The sequence below is a fragment of the Amphiura filiformis genome, chromosome 10, assembly GCF_039555335.1.
Source record: "Amphiura filiformis chromosome 10, Afil_fr2py, whole genome shotgun sequence".
NCBI classification, from domain to species: Eukaryota; Metazoa; Echinodermata; class Ophiuroidea; order Amphilepidida; family Amphiuridae; genus Amphiura; species Amphiura filiformis.
Window position 1 is genome coordinate 39993978 of NC_092637.1, and position 22804 is coordinate 40016781.

The window sequence follows — 22804 nt, forward strand, 5'->3', positions numbered from 1 at the left end:
TAAATATACTTCCGGGTCAAAAGCCTAAAGTATTTAATAAAGTACTTACATGCTATATAAAATTAACATTTTGAGATTATATCAAATAAAAAATTATATTATTGCTAAGAATAATTATATTTTGTAGTACAAATGTCTTTAATATCTTTAAATAATTTTTATTTTGTTTGCAAATTTCAATAAGATTTTGCACGCATGCGCATAAATGACGGAAGAGGAGCGTCCATGTTGGAATTTTGAAAGAAATGTGCGTGATTTGTTACCACAAAGTAAAGCGCGAAACCTTCGGTGATCGCACTATAGAAGTTAGCAAATGGTTTCCAAAATCAGCAGTGTCTTCAGGTCTCTAGTAGGCTCCGACGGACCCACTAATCGCACGGGGCCGCGAAAACGAGCCCTCGAAAGGTTAGTATTTTTGTTGGGCTTTTTGTATTCGTACGCGCAAAGGTGAAGAATTCAGCAACCTTACAATAAATTAGCTTGGAAGTGAATTTCATTTTTCTCGTTTATTTTATACAGCGGGAAGGGTTTCTGTTTCTGAAAGAGACTAACATTTTTTTGAAGGTCGTCCTTACCTAGTTATACAGCTGTATGTAAAATGTACTCTTTGTTCAAATAACAACAATCATGTAGGTAACCTAGTCCTAGGCAAACCTTAGTTAACACATTTACTAGTCAGCGAATTCGCCGAGATTGGGGCCCCAACACAATGCATATAAATTTGAATTTTTTTCGATAATAGGTGGGTGAAGGAAACCTACATAAATATGTTTTCTATACTTCACTTGACCCAAATATATGATTTTTTATGGTGATAATCAAGTCGCATACATGGAATTTTAGAGGATTTTGATAGCAGTTCCATTAAAAAAGCTGCTATCGTCATGAGACTAAGATCTAGAAACACCCCCGAAATGCCGTTTTGGGGAATTTTGCTAGCTGAATCTTTTTTATGAAAGTCAATCTTCTTCTTCTTCTTCTTCTTTCTGGATACTCTCCAACATTCCACAAGGAATCACACGAAGAGGGTGTGAGTGCGCAAATGCTGTGCTGCTACTTAGTCTCTGATATTATTTATTGTGTCTTGGTTCTTGTAGTATTCTGAAGTGCTTGATTTGAATTGGTTAGGTTCTTCAATTGAATGGAAGTCAGGTGGAAGTGAGTTCCAGTCCACGACGGTGCGAGGTACAAAAGAGTTCTTGAAACTATTGGTTCTGGCGTGGTATGGTATGTAAGTATTGGTGGTAGAGCGTCTTGTGAAGCGGCTGGCGGGCGCAGGTAGTCCGACACTGGTAGGGCCAGGTGACCCCTATGGCTTTGTGTAGTACGTTGACCCTAGCGATCTTCCTCCGTGTGCTTAACATGTCCCAGCCAAGATCTCTTATCAGACCAGATGCACTAGTGGTTTGTTGATAGTCATTACAAACCATGCGGGCCGCTCTTCTCTGGATTTTACCAATCTCATGTATGTGTTCATTTGTAAAAGGGTCCCACACACTAGCGCAATATTCCACAGTTGGCCTGACAAGAGCAGTATATGCAGTTGCTTTAGTTTCCTTGTTACAAGAACTTAGGTTCCTTTTTATGAAACCCAGTGTCTTGTTTGCAGATGCAGTAATTTTAGATATATGAGAGTCCCATTTGAGATCTTGAGAAATTTCCACTCCAAGGTATGAGTGGGAAGTTGTTTCTTCAAGAACTGAGTTGCCCAAACTATATTTTGTCATGATGGGTGACCTAGAGCCAGTAATTCTAAGGAGGAAGCATTTCTGGGCATTAAAATTCATGAGCCACTTGCTTTCCCATTCAAGATGTAACTTTGCTACGGAAAGTGCTATGAAAAAAAGGTTTTCAGTTTTGGCTTAGTTTACTCAAGGGCTTTAATTTGATATATATAAAATGATGCAATTTGATGGCAAATTTGAATTCACCTAGGCTACCTAAATCATGTCAAAAACATGAAAACAAAAGTCAGCTCAAGTGTCGAGTCAGTACGGGTGCACTAGCCCTAGAACTCTGGTCATAGTATCTGTTTTTACTTCTACTAGGGCCAGAGGCACTTACATTGAAAAATTTGTTGGAGATGCTTGAACGATCCAGTACAAAAAATGACAGCATTTCAATGACAATGCTTGATTGAGGTTACCCTGTGTAAAGATAGTCACTTGTGCTGAGCATGAAATTGGTCACTTATCGCTCACTGTTCAAAATGTGACATCTACACCAATTACAGTCCCCGAAACTGTCTACTTTTTAGCCGACCTCAATTCCGAAACATTTAGTGATAGTTAAAAATGCGATCCCCAACCCTTTGGTTACCTTTGGACGAATTTTTCAAATCTCCATGAGTCTCCGTGTCTGAAATTCCCGGTACAAACATCGAAAATGTCGCAATTCTCAGTTCTCGGTGATGATACTATATCCGCATCGCTGTTTTCATACATGAATATGCATATCTCTGACCCCTGTAAGGTCAAAAAGCGTGGCGTTGATTTCAACCAATCCGATCCACCGTTTAATAAGCAGCTTGATACTGACATCATATCTGAGGTGACCAGGAGGCAGGAGCTACCATTTTGGTAAACTGAACTCGACTCGTGCGTTCTTTTGGTTCACATAAATCAAACAAAATTTTCAATAACGGGTAATAGTATGATTTCAATTTTTTTATTAATGAAGTTACTTGTAGTTTTGAGGAATGACAAAGTTGTTTTTGGAAACTTAGATGTTTGTTTCAACTGATGATGTAGGATCGCAAGGTGAGTGAATTCGTGAAGAGATTTGCTTGTTTGAGTGATAGTAGGATACAGGATGTAGGCTAGTCCTCTGTGTTTGACCGGCTCCGACGTCTCAATTCACAACGTCTCAATTCGTACCTGCTTACCAGACAGCAATACTGCGTATTGCTGTATGGAACCAGATATAGATTGAGGTCACTAATTTGATAAAACAATCACAAAATCGCCGGTCATTTCTAAAGATGCATTTATACTCAATCGCTTTAGGAGAAACCTGAATCGCACGCGGTCATGTGTCATATGGTGGGGCACATTTGCGTTACAACTACCGGTACTGATTTTGATCATTTGTCCTCCTTTTCACTTAAATTGTTACATCTCTAAAACTATACATCTCACATCAACAAAACTACATTTTTGGAAAGCTTATGTTCCAAGGAATCCAACTATGCAAAAATGAAGTTGGTATACAGGGTGCGTAAGAAAATATATAGGGTGATATCATGAAAAAAATTAATGTTACTAGTGAATTCATAATTTATTGCATTTGCTACTGATATGGAATATCTCAAATGCTCATGTTTTTTATACTGGGTACCAATTTCGTGACATCTATATGAATTTTTCAAGCAAATCATATGCTTTTACAGGTTTGGTGCTATAACTCCATAAGTTTACACTAGAACCCAATAAAAGTATACATTCTGAGAGCATATACTCAGATGATTTCAGAAACGATACAATGAGAGTCATTATACAGGGTGACTCATAATAATACATGGTGTTAAACAAACAAAATTAGGTCAAAAATATTAATTCAGTTATGGGGGTCACACCTGAACATACATTGATAATGTAATGTTTTGACACATGTTTGATATCTAACTTAATTGCCCACCTAGCTATACAGAACTTTTACCGGTCAAGTACTTCGATTATGTAGATAGGCCTACAGGGTGGTCAAAATTATATCAATATTTATGTGAATTTCTTCAAAACACCCCTTATCTGGCACTGGAGATGCAAATTTTCATGCTTGAGGTGTGTAACTAGATGTAAAATAAGCTCAACAATCCAATTTTGAAAGGTAAAAGAAAATTTGACAAAGCGGTTTCGTAAAAAATGACTTTTCGGATCAAATTTGAGCATGAGGGCGCTCTTTTAGATTTGTCGCAAACTTTCTCTGTTTTAATAAATATTAGTTTACCAAAGTAACAAGGATCACAACCAAGGTCTGCTTACAAAATTTGAGGCTTTTATCATGTTTCGTTCAACCGTAGCACGGTCAATATTCCCTACATGAAATCCCTATTTAAATACACACAGGTCAATGAACTTTATTCATGTAGCAACAAGTAATTAGTAATTTTCAATTGTCCAATTAACAAATTCTGAGGCAGTGAATGCTAAAAGTGGTATCACTTGGCTTATATCAAGTACAGAAAAAAGTAGAAACCCATCAATAATGTTTGTTGAGACAATGTGTACTAAATCACCATTGTACAGCATTGTCCTGTCCTTTTCTCTTCTGAGTCATTCCATATCAACTCACCTAATTTTCAGAAAAGGTTGGCTGGTCACCCTCTCAGATTTTCTTTAAAATCACTTATATCATAGACCTATGGGTCAAATGAACACATTTCAAACGGAGTCTCAACAGTTGCTGTTTATTTAATTATTTATCACAAGCTGACAATATTCAGTTTTTAATGTTTTAAGTTTATTTTCTCATAAATAATCTATGTTTCCTTTATTAGTATTATTGTTACGATGAATAAAAGCAATTTTAAAGACAAAATTGTATTATTTGTGGTAGCGCGTGTTTTAGCTTTTACATCATCAACAACACGTTTTAAAATTAAAGAAACCCGGAAGTAAAAGTACAAAAATTTGCGAATGTTTTTGCAGCTGTTTCTGACCACGTTTCCGACCAAAACTGACACAGAAATGAGAAAAATTATCATAGCGACTGGAGATGGAATATCATGGCAAAAATGCACTTTTATTTTATTTTAACAATCAACATTTGATGAAGTGTAGACCCGGGGTACGGGTACGTGTGTAGCAACAAGGGATTGCCGTTCTGACCATGAAATTCCGCGGCGTTTCCCAGTATGATTGATCGTGAATTTCAGATGGACGCACAAAAATATGTCTGGACGCAAGTTTTTTCAACCTTGTCAGCAAACTTGCGTCACACATGACGCACATTTTTAAATCCTTAACGGAACCCTGTACTTATGTATCATGTAGGCCTATACGTATAACATAATAATCACTACTCGGATAATTAGAATAATATAATTAATTACCGTAATTAATAAATAAATCATTAATTAAGAAAATATAGATTTACGCACCCACCTGGCTAGGGTTCGGTTTTAGCCAGCAAAGTGGGAAAAACTCATATAGTCAGTCAAATATTAAAAAGTAATACAGAAAGCTCATGAATAAACAGTAACACACAACTTTCAATGAATCATTCAGCATATTTTTTGTCTTTAAAATAAAAAAGTTTTGAATTTGACAAGCTGCATTTTAGAAAAATGCACCAGTGACAGTGAGCAATGAAAACCCATGCCTTTTATAATTTCTTATAAATGTTACTTGTAATTACAAAATCTGGCCTTGATACACTCAAGAAAGTAACTCTAGCATTGCCACCATGGAGTGATATTGCCACTACAGTGATATCAATTTGTGTGTTTGTTGCACTTGTATGATTGATACTACATTGTAGCAACATTTTTGAGTGTTTGTATTAAAATAAATGTCAAGTGAGGTAAATTGTCAGACATTTTTCCTTTATTTTATTTGATATTGTAGCATCAAAATGGTTTTGACCAGTTTTGACTACTTTTTAGCGGTCAAAACTAGGCGGTTTAAACCTGGTTTTAACCACGGGGTTAAACCGGGGCGGTTTTAACCGGCCAACCCTGCTTAGGGTGTAGGCCTATAATTCTCAAGATACAACAATTGAAAGCCAAAACGCATGTCGTGACTGAAAATCTTGGCATTTGTGTGTAAGTGAATAGGAAAAAATTGAGGTTCTTGTGACTTGCAGTTCTCAGTGAATACTTGTTAAAACACGATTAGATAAAATTAATAGCTGAATATGAATAATGAATGATCAAGCTTTCATTTGAGGGATGATTTGCAAGTATAGCACACAATTTGGCAATGATAATTTAAAATTCAAAAGGATGCCATGTCTCCCATAGAGAATGCACATACATGTACTCCACTACCGCTTAATCCACTACCGCTTATCCACCAGGTTTATCTTCGTTAACATTTTGGTATTTTTTACTAATTAAACAAATTGGCATTCCAAATTGAGAAACATATTTGAAAATTAGAATAATCAGGCTGCACAATGAGCCCAAACTTGATGCAATTGGACCAAGAATCTATAGCCCTGTGACAACAAGTTAAATCTGAAAGAGGAGAGAAAAATGTAACGTCACCAGGTATTTTATGGTCCCACCATAAGACACATGACCACGCATGGTGGTCAGTGTACTAAATCGCTGTCGTATTTGCCTGCTGAGCATGCGCATGATTCGCTGTTTTTCAAAAGCGACACGTAGGCCTATATTGGCACCCTCTGTCGGTCAACGTTCTCTAAAATTGCACACATAACTTGTGTAGTTAGCGACAATGATTCAGTCTGATGATGAGTAACCCGTGGGTATAAACACAGCTTTACACAATGACTAATTTACATAGGCACAAAAGACCGTGTTCATGTAACCCGGTACCGTTACTCAGCCAAACATGGCAGAGTAGGTCCCGGATCTTTTGTACATGTTCCTATCTCCTCAACGTTATACCTTTCCAACAAGGAAAGAGATACGAAAAGCGAACGTCTAGGGCGCACAGACTTTTTACCGGACTTTCTTACATTAGAGGATGTCCGGTCATTGAAGGAAGTCCCATTATAACGTGAAAACTACCATGAGAGGACATAATCGAAGTATGCATTCGGTAGTGTGTAATGACATGAATGAGTCTTTGGATTCATGAATGAAATTTAGCAGCAGACTCAGAGTTTCCGGTGTTTTCCGAATTATGCAAATACGCAACCTTTTTACGTCTGAATATTAATAATAAGCATCATGGCGCCCACTGAAAGAAAACACGATGTGAGTACGATATTTTGAAAATGTATGCAGTGGAATGTGGTTAAAAAGTGACTTTTATTATAAATTTTGTTTGGAGTCAGGAAATTAACTGTGTACACCGGTAGTAAAATTTGACTCCTCAGTTGTTGGAAATTCTTTTTTGGAACAAATAAAATATATTTTGTTTTTTAAAATAAGTCAAATAAAAATTTGTTTATATTTTAATACGTTGCTAAAAACGTATTTCAATGGAAAACAAGAAATAGCAAAATATCAGTAACATCCCATTTTACCATAACCCCCACCATGGTTGACTTAGGGGGGTTCTTTTCACGCTGAACATGATGGCGCTATTCACAACATGCGATACTCAATCGTTTAGCCCGCCCCGAAGAGCATGACAAAATCATATTGTCTTGTTATGACAGGATTACCCGATATTGCAGGACAGCAAAGTCTGGGAAAGTAAAGGAATTCCTGTTATTGCGGGACAAGTATAAAGAACATACTGGAAGTGAAAAGAATTGTCTTTCGAATTCGTTGACGAATTCACGAATGACGAAGAATATTGCAAACAATTCAGGATTGAAGGTAGAACCGCCACACATGCATGCATGCGTGATAACCACCAAGTACCGGCGGTGTTTGCACAGTATAGAGCAGAAGCAGAAGCATGAATCGAGGAAGAACCGCCATGCCCGAGAAAAACGTAAATTTCCCGAGAAGCCCAATACCAAGCACTGCAGTCTAGCCCGAGGTCCCCAGGAACTCACACCTCCGTCACTACGATTTCCACTGTCCTCCGTACAAAGGTCTGAGATTTCTACCTTAAACCTTTCCAGGGTACACATAAAATATTTACCACTTTTTCTCACAAATACCACTTCCTACCATTCCTCACGCGAAGATGAGACTTAAGGGTAGAGAAAGGTGAATTCAAATTTGCCATCAAACCACATCATTTTATTTATCAAATTACAGCCCTAAACCCTTGAGTAAAGAAAGCCAAAACTGAAATTCTGAAAACCGTTTTGTCATAGCACTTTCCGTAACAAAGTTACATCCTGTCAAAGATTGACTTTCACAAAATGATTCAGCTAACAAAATATCAGCATTTCGGTGGTGTTTCTAGATTTTAAAGTAGTGATAGTCTCATGATGATCGGCAGCTTTTCTATGTGGAACTGCTATCAAATCCCTCTAAAATTCCATGTGCGATTGTCTCATCGCCAAAAACAATCGTATATTTGGGTCAAGTGAAGTATAGACAACATTTATTATGAAAGCATTAAGATCGGTTTGTTAGATCGGTGAAAGTAACAAATTTGTACAGATTCAGATTCAGATTCAGATCAGATTTATTAAAATCTGTCCCTTTCAGAACCTCCGGATCTGATCGGCTCTATGTAGATTGTAGAATATGACTATATGACGCTATGTGATTATATATTTTCATATTAACAGGGATCCTGACAATGTAGACTATGACGTACTGGAAAGTCCGCAAGTGAAGAGAGCCAAGAGCAGTCATCAAGATCTCAACTATTCACGCAGTAGCAGCATCAGCATCAGTAGCCCAACAGTAGCCTTCGGTAAGGTGGCATCGTGGATCAAGGGCAAGACATCGTCCTTTGCAGAGTCGTACATTTTCAGACAACCAGGAGGAGAGGGTAATACTGAAAATGCGTCTGGCAGGCATAGAAGCCAGCAAGATGTGAGTGCTAATTGCTTATATTTTCCCCAAAACTTTGATTTTAAAGAAAAACTTAAATTATTGAGGGATGTGTCATACTATGGTGGTTTCAGATCAGAAAAGTATCTGACGTGACGGTATTTGAAGCTAAGCAAGCCTGTTTGTCATTTGTACCCTACAACTCTGATATTGAAAAAAAAAACAAGCCTGACAAACCTTGCAATTACATTTTTGTAAGTCATTGTTTACCATTGAATTAATTCAGGCTTTGAGTTTTGAGGAGTGTGAGTACTGTCACACTCCTCTGCACTCCTTAAATGATCATAAGGAGTGCGATTTAATTTAAAGCACTCCTTTATCTTTTTAAAAGTTTACATCACATTTTAAGCATAATCACACTCTCATTCACAAAATAGCACTCCTCAATTTTTTTAAACTCAAAGTCTGAATTATGTGATTATAACTTGTATTTGTTAATGTACATGCAAAATATGTAAAAAAATAAAAAGTAAACCAACCAACTGACCCTGATTTTGGGGCTTTACGGGCAATACAAACTTTTTCAAGCCTAATGTGCATGTATCCGTTTTAAAGTGTTATGTTATTGTTGATTTCATTTCACAGGCGTTAACTCGTAGACCCATACATGAACAGGAGCAGGGAATGTCATTCTTCAACATGTCAGCTAGAAATAGGACAGTAAATGAAGGTATGATCATTATGCATTATGTACTATTCCAGGGATCTATATAACCCAAGACAATTTGTGTTGCATGTCGTAAAAATTACAATTTTGATTCCAAATGGGGCAGATTTGTAACTTGTATTCACTTCAAAATCTATTCAAGGTATACTTATGTGTACAAAACCAATGCATAGATAATGTAGTGAACACAACTTGAAATCCACACATGCCCTATGGAAGGCAGTGAGGATTTGGCGCTTCGCACTCGTGATGTGCGCAACTCACACATTAAGTAATTTCACAGAAAATTTCCATCACAATTTGTCATCACCTGCTTTCATATTTCTTTTTTCATGGTACCATCATTTCAGACCAAAGACCAAATCATCCACAACACTCAGATCCCAGAAGAACTAGTCACCATGGCAGCAGCCACATGAAAGGTAATCAGCAGAGTGTACAGCAACAGCTGAGAAGTAATCAGCAAAGGCAGCAGCAGAGGAAAGGCAATTATAATAGCGGGTTACCTCCAGGTGAGTAGTGTGAACTGTGAAAGTAATGGGCCGTTCCATTTGAAATGCACACCCGTGTGGACGATAATGTCAATGCAAAGGCAGCAACAGAGGAAAGGCAATTATAATAGTGGGTTACCTCCAGGTGAGTAGGGTGAAAGTAATGGGATGTTCCTTTTGAAATACACCCCCCCCCCCATCATCATCCCCCCCCCCCATGAAAGATGATGTTACTTCTATGTCACTTCCAGTTGTACAATGTCATCAGTGCAGGTGGAATGTTGAGTGTGTTTATGTCAAGGCTCTAAATAATGGACTGGAGACCAGGGGCCGGGCAACTATTTGTAAAAAAAATGCCCCTGGTTCATAGGCTTTTGGTAGGAACCAGGGGCAATTTCTCATGAACCAGGGGCCATCAAACTGCAATATATATATTTTTACTTGACTCCCATATGTTACCTGCTACCACAAAATAAGTGTGAAGTCGTAAGTTGGTAGTTTCGAGTCGTCATGGCTGCAGAGTTGATGCTCTTTATTTGCCTCGCACCTGTATAAGCCAATATTGAAACGGAGAGCCAAAATGCGATTTCAGATTTTTGGCCTGTTTTTAAGCTTACCTCCTGTGTGTTTGTCTATTGCAGAAATACGAAAATTTAGCTCTTGTCAAATTCATATTTAAAGAAAAGTCACGATGCTCACGTGTTCGTGGTAGTTTTTGATTGTTATTATGAATATAAAAATGATTGCATGGCTCTGCACAAGGTATATTTTTGTAAATATTTGGATTTGTTTACCTGCCGATCGTCTGTTGTCGCCGTGGGTTGAAAATACGGCAGAGAAAATTTTGTCATAAAGTGCGTGCGAAATTGGCCTCAAATTTCACTATTTCCGCTAGTATTGTACTGAGATCTTATAATATTGTGTAAATAATTTTGTCAGGAAAACAATAAGGTATTACATACCGTCTATGAATAAATATTCAGGACAAAATTCAGGTTTTTCATGTGTTGTTTCAAAGAATTTTAGATTTGTCATTTTGAAACTTCCCGGCCATCAGTCGTCTGGAGACGTAAACAAGTTTTTCCTAAAGATTGTAAATTTCCTTAAAAACGACTTTTCTTGATCAAACTTTGGATTATTTAAGATGTAATTATTTAAGGATGTAGAATTTTAAGATATTTTTGAGTATTTTTATGTTTTACATGGTCAAAAAGGGGGTCATCAGTTTGATTCCTGATTTAAAAAACACTAGCAGTTCTAGTTATTAATTTCGTCATGCTCAAAATCTTTTCGAAAGTGAGCGCCTGACGCGGAGTGACTGCGCGATATCCATAGTAACGGAGCTTACGCTTTGAACGCAGCCGCCAAAGGTTCCATGAACGCGTTCAGGAGAGTATAATGGGCAATTCCAAGCAAAAGTGGACATGACTCAAAAAAATAAAATTGCCTCTTTGTATTTCTTTTAACTTTCATAAAAATAAGAAATTGAAATACAAAACACTATCCACCACATAATAATGACCCCTTAAAAACTGTAGCACGAGTTACCAGTAGCACGAGTTACCGATGTAGCACGAGTTACCATAGCCCACTTCCCCACTGTACCAGCAAAGGTAATGCAAAATACCACTTGGCAGCAATAGAGGTATCTCCCAACTGCATGAATATGCATTTATGTAACCATGGTAACAACTTTCTAGCAGTAGTGTAGCCAGTGGGGGGGGGCAGGTGGGGCAGACTTTCCCCTGGCAAACTAGAATTACGCGGTTCGTAATTAAGGTGGCACTCACTCAAAAGTGTGTAAATAACAATGTTTTGTAAATACAAATGATATGCAATATGCAAATAAGCTCATTAATATTCATAAATATGCAAATAACATGACAAACATCAGGTCACAATATCCAATCACCAAACCAAGTTTGAAGTTGATTGGTTATTAATGCATTTAAGCTGCAATTAATGAGCTGGATTAATGAAATGTAGGCAAAATATGCAAATAAGCTCATTAATATTCATAAATATGCAAATAACATAACACAGAACTATACAGCACATCAAGCCACCAAATCCTATCACCATACCTATCTATCTATCTGGCATAGTATACCAAGTATGTAGATGATCGATTATTGCGTTGAAGCTGCACAGTGGATTACCGGTACCGGGTAATCAATTTGCTTCCGCCCGAGCAGCCGAACAAAGAAACAAACAAAGAAACAACCAGGCAAACACACATGTGTGGGGGCCCAAAATTAAAGATAAAAGTGCCCTTCTGACAGAAAAATGAAAGTAAATATATGGAAGGCAAAGATAGAGAAAAGGTTCAAGGAGCCAGTTCCACCTGATCAAGCGCCAAAATAGTGTAAATATACCAAATTTTTACCAAAATAAAGTCCCTTTTTTGAAGCTTGAAGACTTTTAAAAACTTGTACAGTCTCTCTAAAAAATGCTCTTGTATATATCCCATTACTAATACCTGGTCAAAATGATACAACCAAAATTTTAGTCCCCCCCCCCCCAAATCTAGCCCAAGAAATATAGACACTGGAAATCCTGAGACTAGCTAACAGTTACAGTGACATTTCAAGTTGATACTGAGATTTGTATGATTGATAAAAAATTTGTTCATGTTGTTGAGTATGATGGGTCTCATTTTCCAGGTGAAGTGATTGAAATTGTGCAAACTGTATTCAGTAATGCACCAAGCAGGAAATCACAGGAAATGATCTCAACCAAAAGATGACCAAACATTCTATACCGGTACCTCAGAAAGCAATTTTTAAATATAAAGAAACTTACAGAGCCGATAATTGTAAAGAACCACGAACATTACAAGTTTTGTGAACTAATATAGGGTGAAATAACCTATCAATCTATCAATTGTTGACTGTTCAATTTAACTGTTGAAATTTAAGCCCTACAATGTATGAAATATCCAAACAGGATGGAGCAAGGGATTAAGTACATGTAATGCTGGGATGTAATGTGTGTGGTACATTGTACATTGTATGCTGATACATGCACTGTATTGGTGTTATTTGTACAGAAATTGGGTTATTTTGGAGGTTATCATGGTTATATCAAAGTATACTTTGGTTATATGTACATAGATTGGGTTATTTGATCATATACCAGTCATTGAGGAATTTTTATCAAGAAACTTTGACATTTAAACGAACATTAACCATTTTGTATATGGCCGGACAAACTGTAGCACGAGTTACCGTAGCACGAGTTACCATGTTTTTTGCCAGTCAATGTAAAACTATGAGGGACAAACATTTTTAAGTTATACCAAGATAAACCTTAGCATAGCAGTTACTTATCATATAATCAATTAGGCTTTTATGTTTTTTGTTTTAGGACACGATCAAAATAAAAATGAGTGATTTTTTAGCATGTCCTCTGCTCGTAAGTACGAGTTACCGTTTTCGCAGCTGTCCCATACGCACAAAAGTTGATATATTCATTTAGCAATACTATGAGGATCTAGCCTTGAATGTTGGGTATTAAAATACAAAAAATACAGATTCCAATCAAATGATTTTAAAAAGCTGGAGCACAAAGTATGTAAAAGGATGCCATAAAGTGTAGCACGAGTTACCGTGGAATTGCCCATAAAGGCCGTGCACGACGCAAATTAATCAGATTGCTTGGTGGACAATAGTCCACCCAAACCTTCACTCAGTTTGAAGGTAAGCACTGCCAACCAAAGCAAATACGCCCTACTCTGGAGCTCAGATTGAGCTAGGGGCAGCTTGGCTACCACAATAGTGGCAACACCGGGTGGTTATGCACTCCGGTGTTTTGGCCTAGCGCCTATGCCTATTGTGCAACTTGCCGCACACATGCACAAGTCCAATGGAAAGTTATGCACTGTATTTTGTGTGCATTCATTGTTGCATGGCCAGTTCGTATAGGTGTACAGACATGGATACTATACTCTGTAGTCGGCCTACTAGGCCTTGGCCTAGCCTATGACTATGTCATGTGATGAGAGATTCTTGATTAAATTGTATTTTTATGCTTCTCGATTATTCAAGCAGATAGTATGTACTGTTCGGCAGCATTTATTGGTAATTTATTTGGATTTAAAAGAAAGAAATAAGGAAATATCGTCATGATCGTCAACAGAGATTGTGTATTTACCAATGTTTTACTTGTATTTATGAAATGTGATATGTGATACGACAAATATGAAAGCAAAATAACAATACAAGATATAACAAAAGAAGCAAATATAAAACAGAATTGTCAAGTCTCATTTTACCTGTTACTTCTCCATTCATGCATCACTGATTCCACATATCTTGGGAGAATTCTAGTCTTTGATACTACGCTACCACTTGTATATTTAGAAGGCTAGTCTTCTCCATCAGTCGTTTACAAAAGTATTATGGGCAAGCTCGGTCCCGTTACAACTGGTGTCTGGCGGTAGGATAATTCAAAATTTTAACAGATTTTGGCTCACGATTTATTATGGCAGCGACTGAACATAGTGTTGATACTTCTCCAACCGATACCAGCTCAGAAATATTAGCTGGTGATGAATGTAATGTTCATGAAAGTGATGAGTCAGTGAGAAGTAGGCCTAAACTTTCTAGCAATGACACTCAGCCTGGAGTAAATATAAAGCCTCAAACTTACGATGGGACCACTTCCTGGTCAGACTATTTGATACAATTCGAAATTGTTGCTGAATGGAATAAATGGAATGATTATACCAAAGCCATTTGCTTAGCAACTAGTCTAAGAGGTGTTGCTCAGAGTGTACTGGGATATTTGGATCCGACTGAACGGCGTGATTACCACTCACTTGTGGCCTGTTTGAACCTGAGGTTTGGAACCGAAAATCAGGAAGAGCTATTCTGGGTGAAACTCAATAACAGAGTAAGGCACCCAAAAGAGTCATTGCCTGACCTAGCTCACAACATCAGGAAGTTAGTCAAGCTAGCTTTACCAACAATACCAAGTCCTTTCTCACAGGAGATAGCAAAGAAATACTTCATAAGTGCTATCAGAGAAAGCGAGTTGCGGTTAAACATTCTGCGTGCAAAACCTGCTACTTTTGATGATGCAATCAAGTTTGCAGTGGAAACAGAAGCTGTTTACAAAGCTGAGAAGTACAGAAAGCATCAATATGATGTATCTGCAGATGGTGCAGATGGAATTGCTGAAGGGCAATTTATAGACGTGGAAAAGAAGACTGGGCGATCATCCAGAAAGAACCGGAAGTCTCCCTCATCACAAATGCGAGCCAGGAGAAGGTTAGCTTTCTTAAAGATCCAGAAAAGGTTAACCAGGCCGCATGCTCCCTTAATTGGGAAAGACTGTGATGATCTACCCTGCCAAATGGCATGCTCAAGCAGTTTCAAGAAGAAAGGGAGAAAGACACGAAAGTCTCCATCATCTAGAAGACGAGCCAGGAGACGATTAGCTGTAAGGAGACAGTTAACTGGTGGTCAGGACACTCCCTTGATAAATGGGGAAGACTGCCAACCAGCAGGTACCCCGAGTGGTAATCAGACGGTATTAGTTGACAGTATAGGCGTAGGTGAATGGAATTCATCTGGTCAATACGCCGACACTCTAAGAAAGTTGTCATCTCAGATGAGTCTTTGGAAGAAGTCAGCTATGCTACTTGATGACGGTCATGATGGTATAGGCCTAGGCACACGATCAGGCATATGCACCAACTCATTGGCACCAGGAGACTTGCCATCATCAGAATGAGTCTGGAAGAGTGACCAGTTATCATGCACACAGGCAGTGATAATGTCTGATTGTAGGCCTATACATGTATAATTTGTAAATAGCTTTACGAGGAAGATTCAAGGGGACAGAAGTTATCGTGTTTATGGGATAATGAGATGCGGAAAAGCCCTTGCCGTATAAAATAGTCATTGATCCTTGTGGTGTATGAAGTCCGGAAAAGGGCTCACCGACGTCTTGCACTGCATACTGATAACTCCTTGCCGCTAAAATATGAAATTACTGTTTTATGAAGTTGAAGTCAGGTATAGGCCTTGCCGACATCATCATCATATAAACGTGTTTTATAGCGGATTGTCTACTCTACCTGTAGACCCTGTATATAAAATTGTTTTCATTATTGTTATTATGTAATTATAATAACTTAACTTTGGGAGGGACAGCCTCGAATAAAAAGAACTTCATAAATGAAATTTTATTTCAGCCAAAACGTGATTAGAAGTTTGATATGACTTTACTGACTGCAGCGGTATTGACATGACAATCTTTTGATCAAGTTTTGTCTCTGTGAAATTCTTGTTCTTTTAAAAAAGCAATATTCTGGATTTCTTAATTTTAAAGTGAAAGACACCTCACTTTATTTCGACACAACTATTCTTACAATCATTTGGAATGATGGATATGGGGACATCACCATGAAAAATATGGACAGTGTTGACTGTCGGGCACTCATGTTGTTTTACATGAGATTTCATGCCTTAATTCTGAATTGAATGTCAGATATTGCAGATTACGAAGACAGATGAAGAAAAACAAAATGGAGACGGAGATAGCTACAGTTAAATAACAGACATCGACTTTAAGCCTACAATAATGGTTGCTTCGTTGAATAGCCATTAGATCTGTACGTGCTATCTACTGAAGATAGCTAAGTTCGTCGTATACAGCATGTGCTCTAAAGAAGATTAACAAATGAAAATCAACTAGATCTCATCATCTGTTTTCTTACTGATACTGTTGAGGCATCACCACGGGCCGGTTATGCAGATCTTGTGATTTTGGAACTCTGGTTGGTGCGACGGTGACTCACTGATTGCAGTCATGATGTTTTCAGAGCAATGTCAGGCTATGTAGGCGCATTGGTAACAGAAAATCCAGTTTCGCTCTTGGGTGGATTGCCAACTGAGAAAGTCTAGAAGGACTTAATAGAACTCAGGTGCAAGAGTGAATGGCAAAAGTGATATTTGACTAGTCAATGGTTATTCTTTACCAGGTCAAATGTTTTATTGGATGATGTATGGTTTCTTTTCCAGGGGTAGAAATAAGGGACCATTTCCTGATAGCCATCCGGGCTATCAAGCCATTTTTTCTGATAGCCCTGAAGGAAATTCAATAGCCCTGAAAAAAGACATTGTTTTTGCACAATTCAAACCAATCGTTTGTTCAAATATTCAGTTATTAGTGAGTAACCCTTACCCCCATAATCAGGGGTAGCACTAGGTTTTTCTCAGAACCCTGAACCCCTGAAAGTTAAAAATATGCGCTCAAATCCTAAAATGAAGGGTTCTTAATCTCGAATCTGTCAAGTATTGAATGTACCGTTTGAATTAATTGGTATCAGATTTTGTGATTTTGGTTACTTACAATGTGTTACCGGTATAGATTCAAGTTAAAGCCCGGCAAAAAATGTGATCTCGCTTCTCACGCCATGATTCTCGCCTGTAACCAACTACCTCGCTTTTTAAGAAAGTTCCCAAGCAGTTTACTTACTATAAAAGTGTTCTTTATGCCATAAAAGTTCGCCGAATTCCACAAAATGCAGTAAACTTCGGCAAAGTGCAGAATTCAACACCATTGGCACCACATGGAACCCATGAAAAACACAAAAAAAAATGACATTTCATTGCAAATGAGTTCAAGTTTAGGCCAAATATTATGATATTTATTGAATTACTGGAGTATGATGACTATAAAACATAATTCAAGGGCAACTTTTTGTCATTTTTTTTCTTCTACGCCGATCATTGTGTCGTATTTCACCGATGTCATATCTCTACACACCACCCACAAAGCATTTCTTTCCGATCCCTAGAATTAGAAAATTTTCCAACTCATGTACGTGTCATCATTCAGCACTGCAATAACTTAGCAGCAGTGGTTCTAGACAATATCGCAATCTGTGTAATTATGCGTGAGTGTATTTTATTTCTATTTTTAAATTATGTTACAATGCTACGGTGACTTCACTTCAACAAATGTCGTTACATTGCATTTTATGTTACATAATTTCTGGACAGGCCGTAAATATTGGAGATCGAAGCTTTTATGTTTCTTTCACATGTTTTCATTTTTCTGCGCGCATGAAAACCCCTGTAGCCCGACGGGCTACATGGAGATAAAACCCAATAGCCCGACAGAAAACCTAATAGCCATGGCTATCGGGCTATCGCTTATTTCGACCCCTGTTTTCACCTTGCATAATTGATGTAAGGGCGGCGCAGTCAACATTTCCTCTCATGATCGACGGTGAACCAATCTGGCAGTTTCTCATGAGAGTTGCGAAGAGGTATGATAATGTAGATTCTCAGATGTTGAAGATATCGAACTGAAGACAAGGTCCATCGGAAGAAAGGGCGCTGAGGAATATAGAACTTTTATAATATCTGAACTTAAATAAATTGATCGTTAATTGTTGGAAAAATTTAAAATGTTGAACTGATGTTTTGTGTAACTTGATGCAGAGACAGACTTCTGTTCGTTAGCTCGAAAGTCAAGATTAAAACTGGTATTGTGCATTTGAAAATGAAATTGATGGAAATGTGCACCAAGGTGAATTAAATGGTTCTTGTAAATTAATATTTTATTGGTGAAGAAGAGTATGCATAAAAAACCAGATGTTTAAATAATTTATGCTAGAGATACTGTGAAAGATTTGTATAAAACTTATAAACACAATACTATAATTTGCACGTGAAATAGAGTTGTATATAAAATCAAGTTGCTTTTATAATGTATAGTTGTAAATCTGCCGAATAGCCAATCAAATTTTGGAAAACTTTTTGAGGTCACGAGGTCACGACAATGTTATTGTCAGCCTGTCACCAAATAATGGTTGAGTGAATTTACCGTTCTTGTTACTGCTAAAGTTTTGTCAAGGAAATGCTCTGATTTTTTTTAATTGTAATTAAGTTAAATAATTATACATGTTGGAACATGTACATGAACGGTTACATGTTACATTTCGGGACGAAATAGTCTCGAAGAGGGGGTAGTGAAACGGAGAGCCAAAATGCGATTTCAGATTTTTGGCCTGTTTTTAAGCTTACCTCCTGTGTGTTTGTCTATTGCAGAAATACGAAAATTTAGCTCTTGTCAAATTCATATTTAAAGAAAAGTCACGATGCTCACGTGTTCGTGGTAGTTTTTGATTGTTATTATGAATATAAAAATGATTGCATGGCTCTGCACAAGGTATATTTTTGTAAATATTTGGATTTGTTTACCTGCCGATCGTCTGTTGTCGCCGTGGGTTGAAAATACGGCAGAGAAAATTTTGTCATAAAGTGTGGCGAAATTGGCCTCAAATTTCACTATTTCCGCTAGTATTGTACTGAGATCTTATAATATTGTGTAAATAATTTTGTCAGGAAAACAATAAGGTATTACATACCGTCTATGAATAAATATTCAGGACAAAATTCAGGTTTTTCATGTGTTGTTTCAAAGAATTTTAGATTTGTCATTTTGAAACTTCCCGGCCATCAGTCGTCTGGAGACGTAAACAAGTTTTTCCTAAAGATTGTAAATTTCCTTAAAAACGACTTTTCTTGATCAAACTTTGGATTATTTAAGATGTAATTATTTAAGGGATCCAAAATGAGCGTTTATTGCGTTTCGACAGTATTTTTTGTGGGACATGAGAGCACCTCAGACTTATCGAATTGCATTCTGAATACGAAGCATGTCTTTCTGATATCAAATAATTTTCATTTAAAAAAAAACCCAATATAATACAAATTTTATGACAAATTATAGAAATTTGATATTTTTCAAATTTTTGATATATAACAGTCCTCGAAGTAAATTATATAAATCTAATGATATATTCTTAAAGTGTATGTAGCAGGGAGGAAAAGCCGACGGTCAATTGAAAATTTTGACCTTTCATATTGAAGATATGGATTTTTTTCCCAAAAAGACCTAATTTTTTTTTTGGTGTTTTGGGAAAAAATCCATATCTTCAATACTGAAAGGTCAACATTTTCAATTGATCGTCGGCTTTTCATCCCACCTACATACACTTTAAGTATAAATCATCAGATTTATTAAGTTTACTTCAAGTACTGTTAAATATCAAAATATCAATTTTAATGATTTGCCATAAAATGTGTATTAAATTGCTAATTTCAAAAATCAAAATTATTTGATATCAGAATGACATTCTTCGTATTCAGAATGCAATTCGATATGTCTGATGTGCTCTAATGTCCCAAAATAAATACTGTCCAAACGCTCATACCCCACCCCTTAAGGATGTAGAATTTTAAGATATTTTTGAGTATTTTTATGTTTTACATGGTCAAAAAGGGGGTCATCAGTTTGATTCCTGATTTAAAAACACTAGCAGTTCTAGTTATTAATTTCGTCATGCTCAAAATCTTTTCGAAAGTGAGCGCCTGACGCGGAGTGACTGCGCGATATCCATAGTAACGGAGCTTACGCTTTGAACGCAGCCGCCAAAGGTTCCATGAACGCGTTCAGGAGAGTATATAAAGGCCGTGCACGACGCAAATTAATCAGATTGCTTGGTGGACAATAGTCCACCCAAACCTTCACTCAGTTTGAAGGTAAGCACTGCCAACCAAAGCAAATACGCCCTACTCTGGATTGAGCTAGGGGCAGCTTGGCTACCACAGTAGTGGCAACACCGGGTGGTTATGCACTCCGGTGTTTTGGCCTAGCGCCTATGCCTATTGTGCAACTTGCCGCACACATGCACAAGTCCAATGGAAAGTTATGCACTGTATTTTGTGTGCATTCATTGTTGCATGGCAAGTTCGTATAGGTGTACAGACATGGATACTATACTCTGTAGTCGGCCTACTAGGCCTTGGCCTAGCCTATGACTATGTCATGTGATGAGAGATTCTTGATTAAATTGTATTTTTATGCTTCTCGATTATTCAAGCAGATAGTATGTACTGTTCGGCAGCATTTATTGGTAATTTATTTGGATTTAAAAGAAAGAAATAAGGAAATATCGTCATGATCGTCAACAGAGATTGTGTATTTACCAATGTTTTACTTGTATTTATGAAATGTGATATGTGATACGACAAATATGAAAGCAAAATAACAATACAAGATATAACAAAAGAAGCAAATATAAAACAGAATTGTCAAGTCTCATTTTTACCTGTTACTTCTCCATTCATGCATCACTGATTCCACATATCTTAGGGAGAATTCTAGTCTTTGATACTACGCTACCACTTGTATATTTAGAAGGCTAGTCTTCTCCATCAGTCGTTTACAAAAGTATTATGGGCAAGCTCGGTCCCGTTACAATATGTGTCCTTTGTGATACCCATTATGCTCCCATTCACAAAGAACATACAGACATACTATTGGTTTGAACAGGTGTATGTGAAACGGAGAACACCAAAATTGTTGGTTTATGATAAATTCCAGCTGACAATTGTAGACAATTTAGGCCAGTGAGCATCATAGAATAATTACCTGTATTGCATTTTTTTTTTTGCTTTTAAAGGTAGAAGCCAAAAAGTGGTACCACTTTTTGGCTTTAAAAGCATATAAGCTACATTGATACCGATGCCACCAATAGAACGAGGAGATTTGCCCCTTCATTTTGCATACCACTTTGTCCAATTTTGTTCTCATTTCTTCACAAAATGCAAAAAAATGCAATGGGTGTAGTACCAATGTACTTGAAACCTTGTTTCTCTTTCCCTCAAGAGCCCATTAATCTAACGCACTGTACAAATCTTCAATTCCTACAGGAGCAAGGTCTAAATACAAAGATCCCACACCTGATGTCATTCTAGTAAACGGCAACGGGCACGGCGATGATAATGATGATGACGACGTGCAAGAAATTCAACATCAATTCAGGGTTCCCATGGAGATGGAAAGGAATAAAACTACCCAGAGACAACATTCTAGGTAAGGTGTCCACTTCACATCATTAACATGGCGGAAAAAATTGTTAAATTTTCACATTCTCTAATGTAACTTGTAAGTGCAAACGTGGTGGGTGTAAATATCGTCAGAGGGTTGGCAACCCCTCTGTTGCCACTTGTTTACCCAAACAAATGAATTCAATCCTAACAGGCTTCAATTAAGCTACTAAAAGTATGCTGCAGAAGCCAGCCCCGTCATCAGAAGAGACTAGAACTGGGCATATTGCCATAAACATACGGCAGTTCAGTTCAGTTTCACAACTTTGCCACAACTTGCTATTTATCAGTCAAAGAAGTGAAGCTCAGGCAAACTCGCACTAAAAAAATGGAGAGAAAAAAATCGGAACCGTTCGAATTCGAACCAGCACGCACTCACAATTTCATGTTGGAGTTCACATCCACCACACGCCACAAGAACTCATGGGGGATCTGCCGGGGGAATTAAACTTGTAATGATTTTATTCTCTTGTAAATGTTCAAATAAATTTTCTCATGTGTCAAAAATATATGTGACGCGATCTGGTCCATGGAGGCCAAAGGCAGCAAATTTGAAATTGAGATAAAGGCAAAAATATGGAGTAAACAAACAATGAAATACATAAGAAAATAGACAACATAAGTCTCCATAACTTTAGAACCAAGTGTGCTAGGCCTTTGGTGTTTTCAGTATATAATGTTTGTATACGGTAATAATTACAGTAACTCAATTTTCAAAAATGCCTCCTTTGGCCTCCGTGTCACATATGTTCTCATGTATCCCTTGTGATCCTCACATTTTATTATTTAATGTCTTGCATTGACTGATATCCTGCTACGACACATCAGATAGGCTGCCACCCTCTTTATAATTTACAATTAATCAATTTCAGCACCCAGCAAGCCGTGTACAGAAGCCACGTCCCAAGGAGCACACAAACTGCAGTGCCCAGCAGTAAGCCAACATACAGAACACACAACCATCCTGATGTATCTAGAAGCTATCAACCTGTAGCAGAGAAACTTTTCCCTCAGCAGAGGAAAGTGTCGCCAGGGAGAGGTCAGAGACAGAGGTCAAATAGTAGTAGGTCAAATAGCAGTAGGGTGTCAACAGCTAATGAGGTAAGTCCCAATACATGTAATTAAAGACAGATAAAAAGTA

At 37.4% G+C, this 22804-nt stretch overlaps 1 protein-coding gene across 1 annotated transcript in view; it reads left to right on the top strand.

Annotated features, from left to right (window-relative positions):
- The first annotated feature begins 222 nt into the window (after positions 1–222).
- The window catches only part of LOC140162844 (uncharacterized), a 35305-nt gene continuing 12723 nt past the window's right edge, over positions 223–22804 (top strand). The window contains exons 1-6 of the mRNA XM_072186155.1: positions 223–405; positions 8326–8575; positions 9179–9263; positions 9611–9772; positions 21487–21649; positions 22536–22764. Coding sequence (XP_072042256.1) covers positions 314–405; positions 8326–8575; positions 9179–9263; positions 9611–9772; positions 21487–21649; positions 22536–22764 — 981 coding nt within the window. The 5' untranslated portion in view covers positions 223–313. The remainder of the gene's footprint in view (positions 406–8325; positions 8576–9178; positions 9264–9610; positions 9773–21486; positions 21650–22535; positions 22765–22804) is intronic.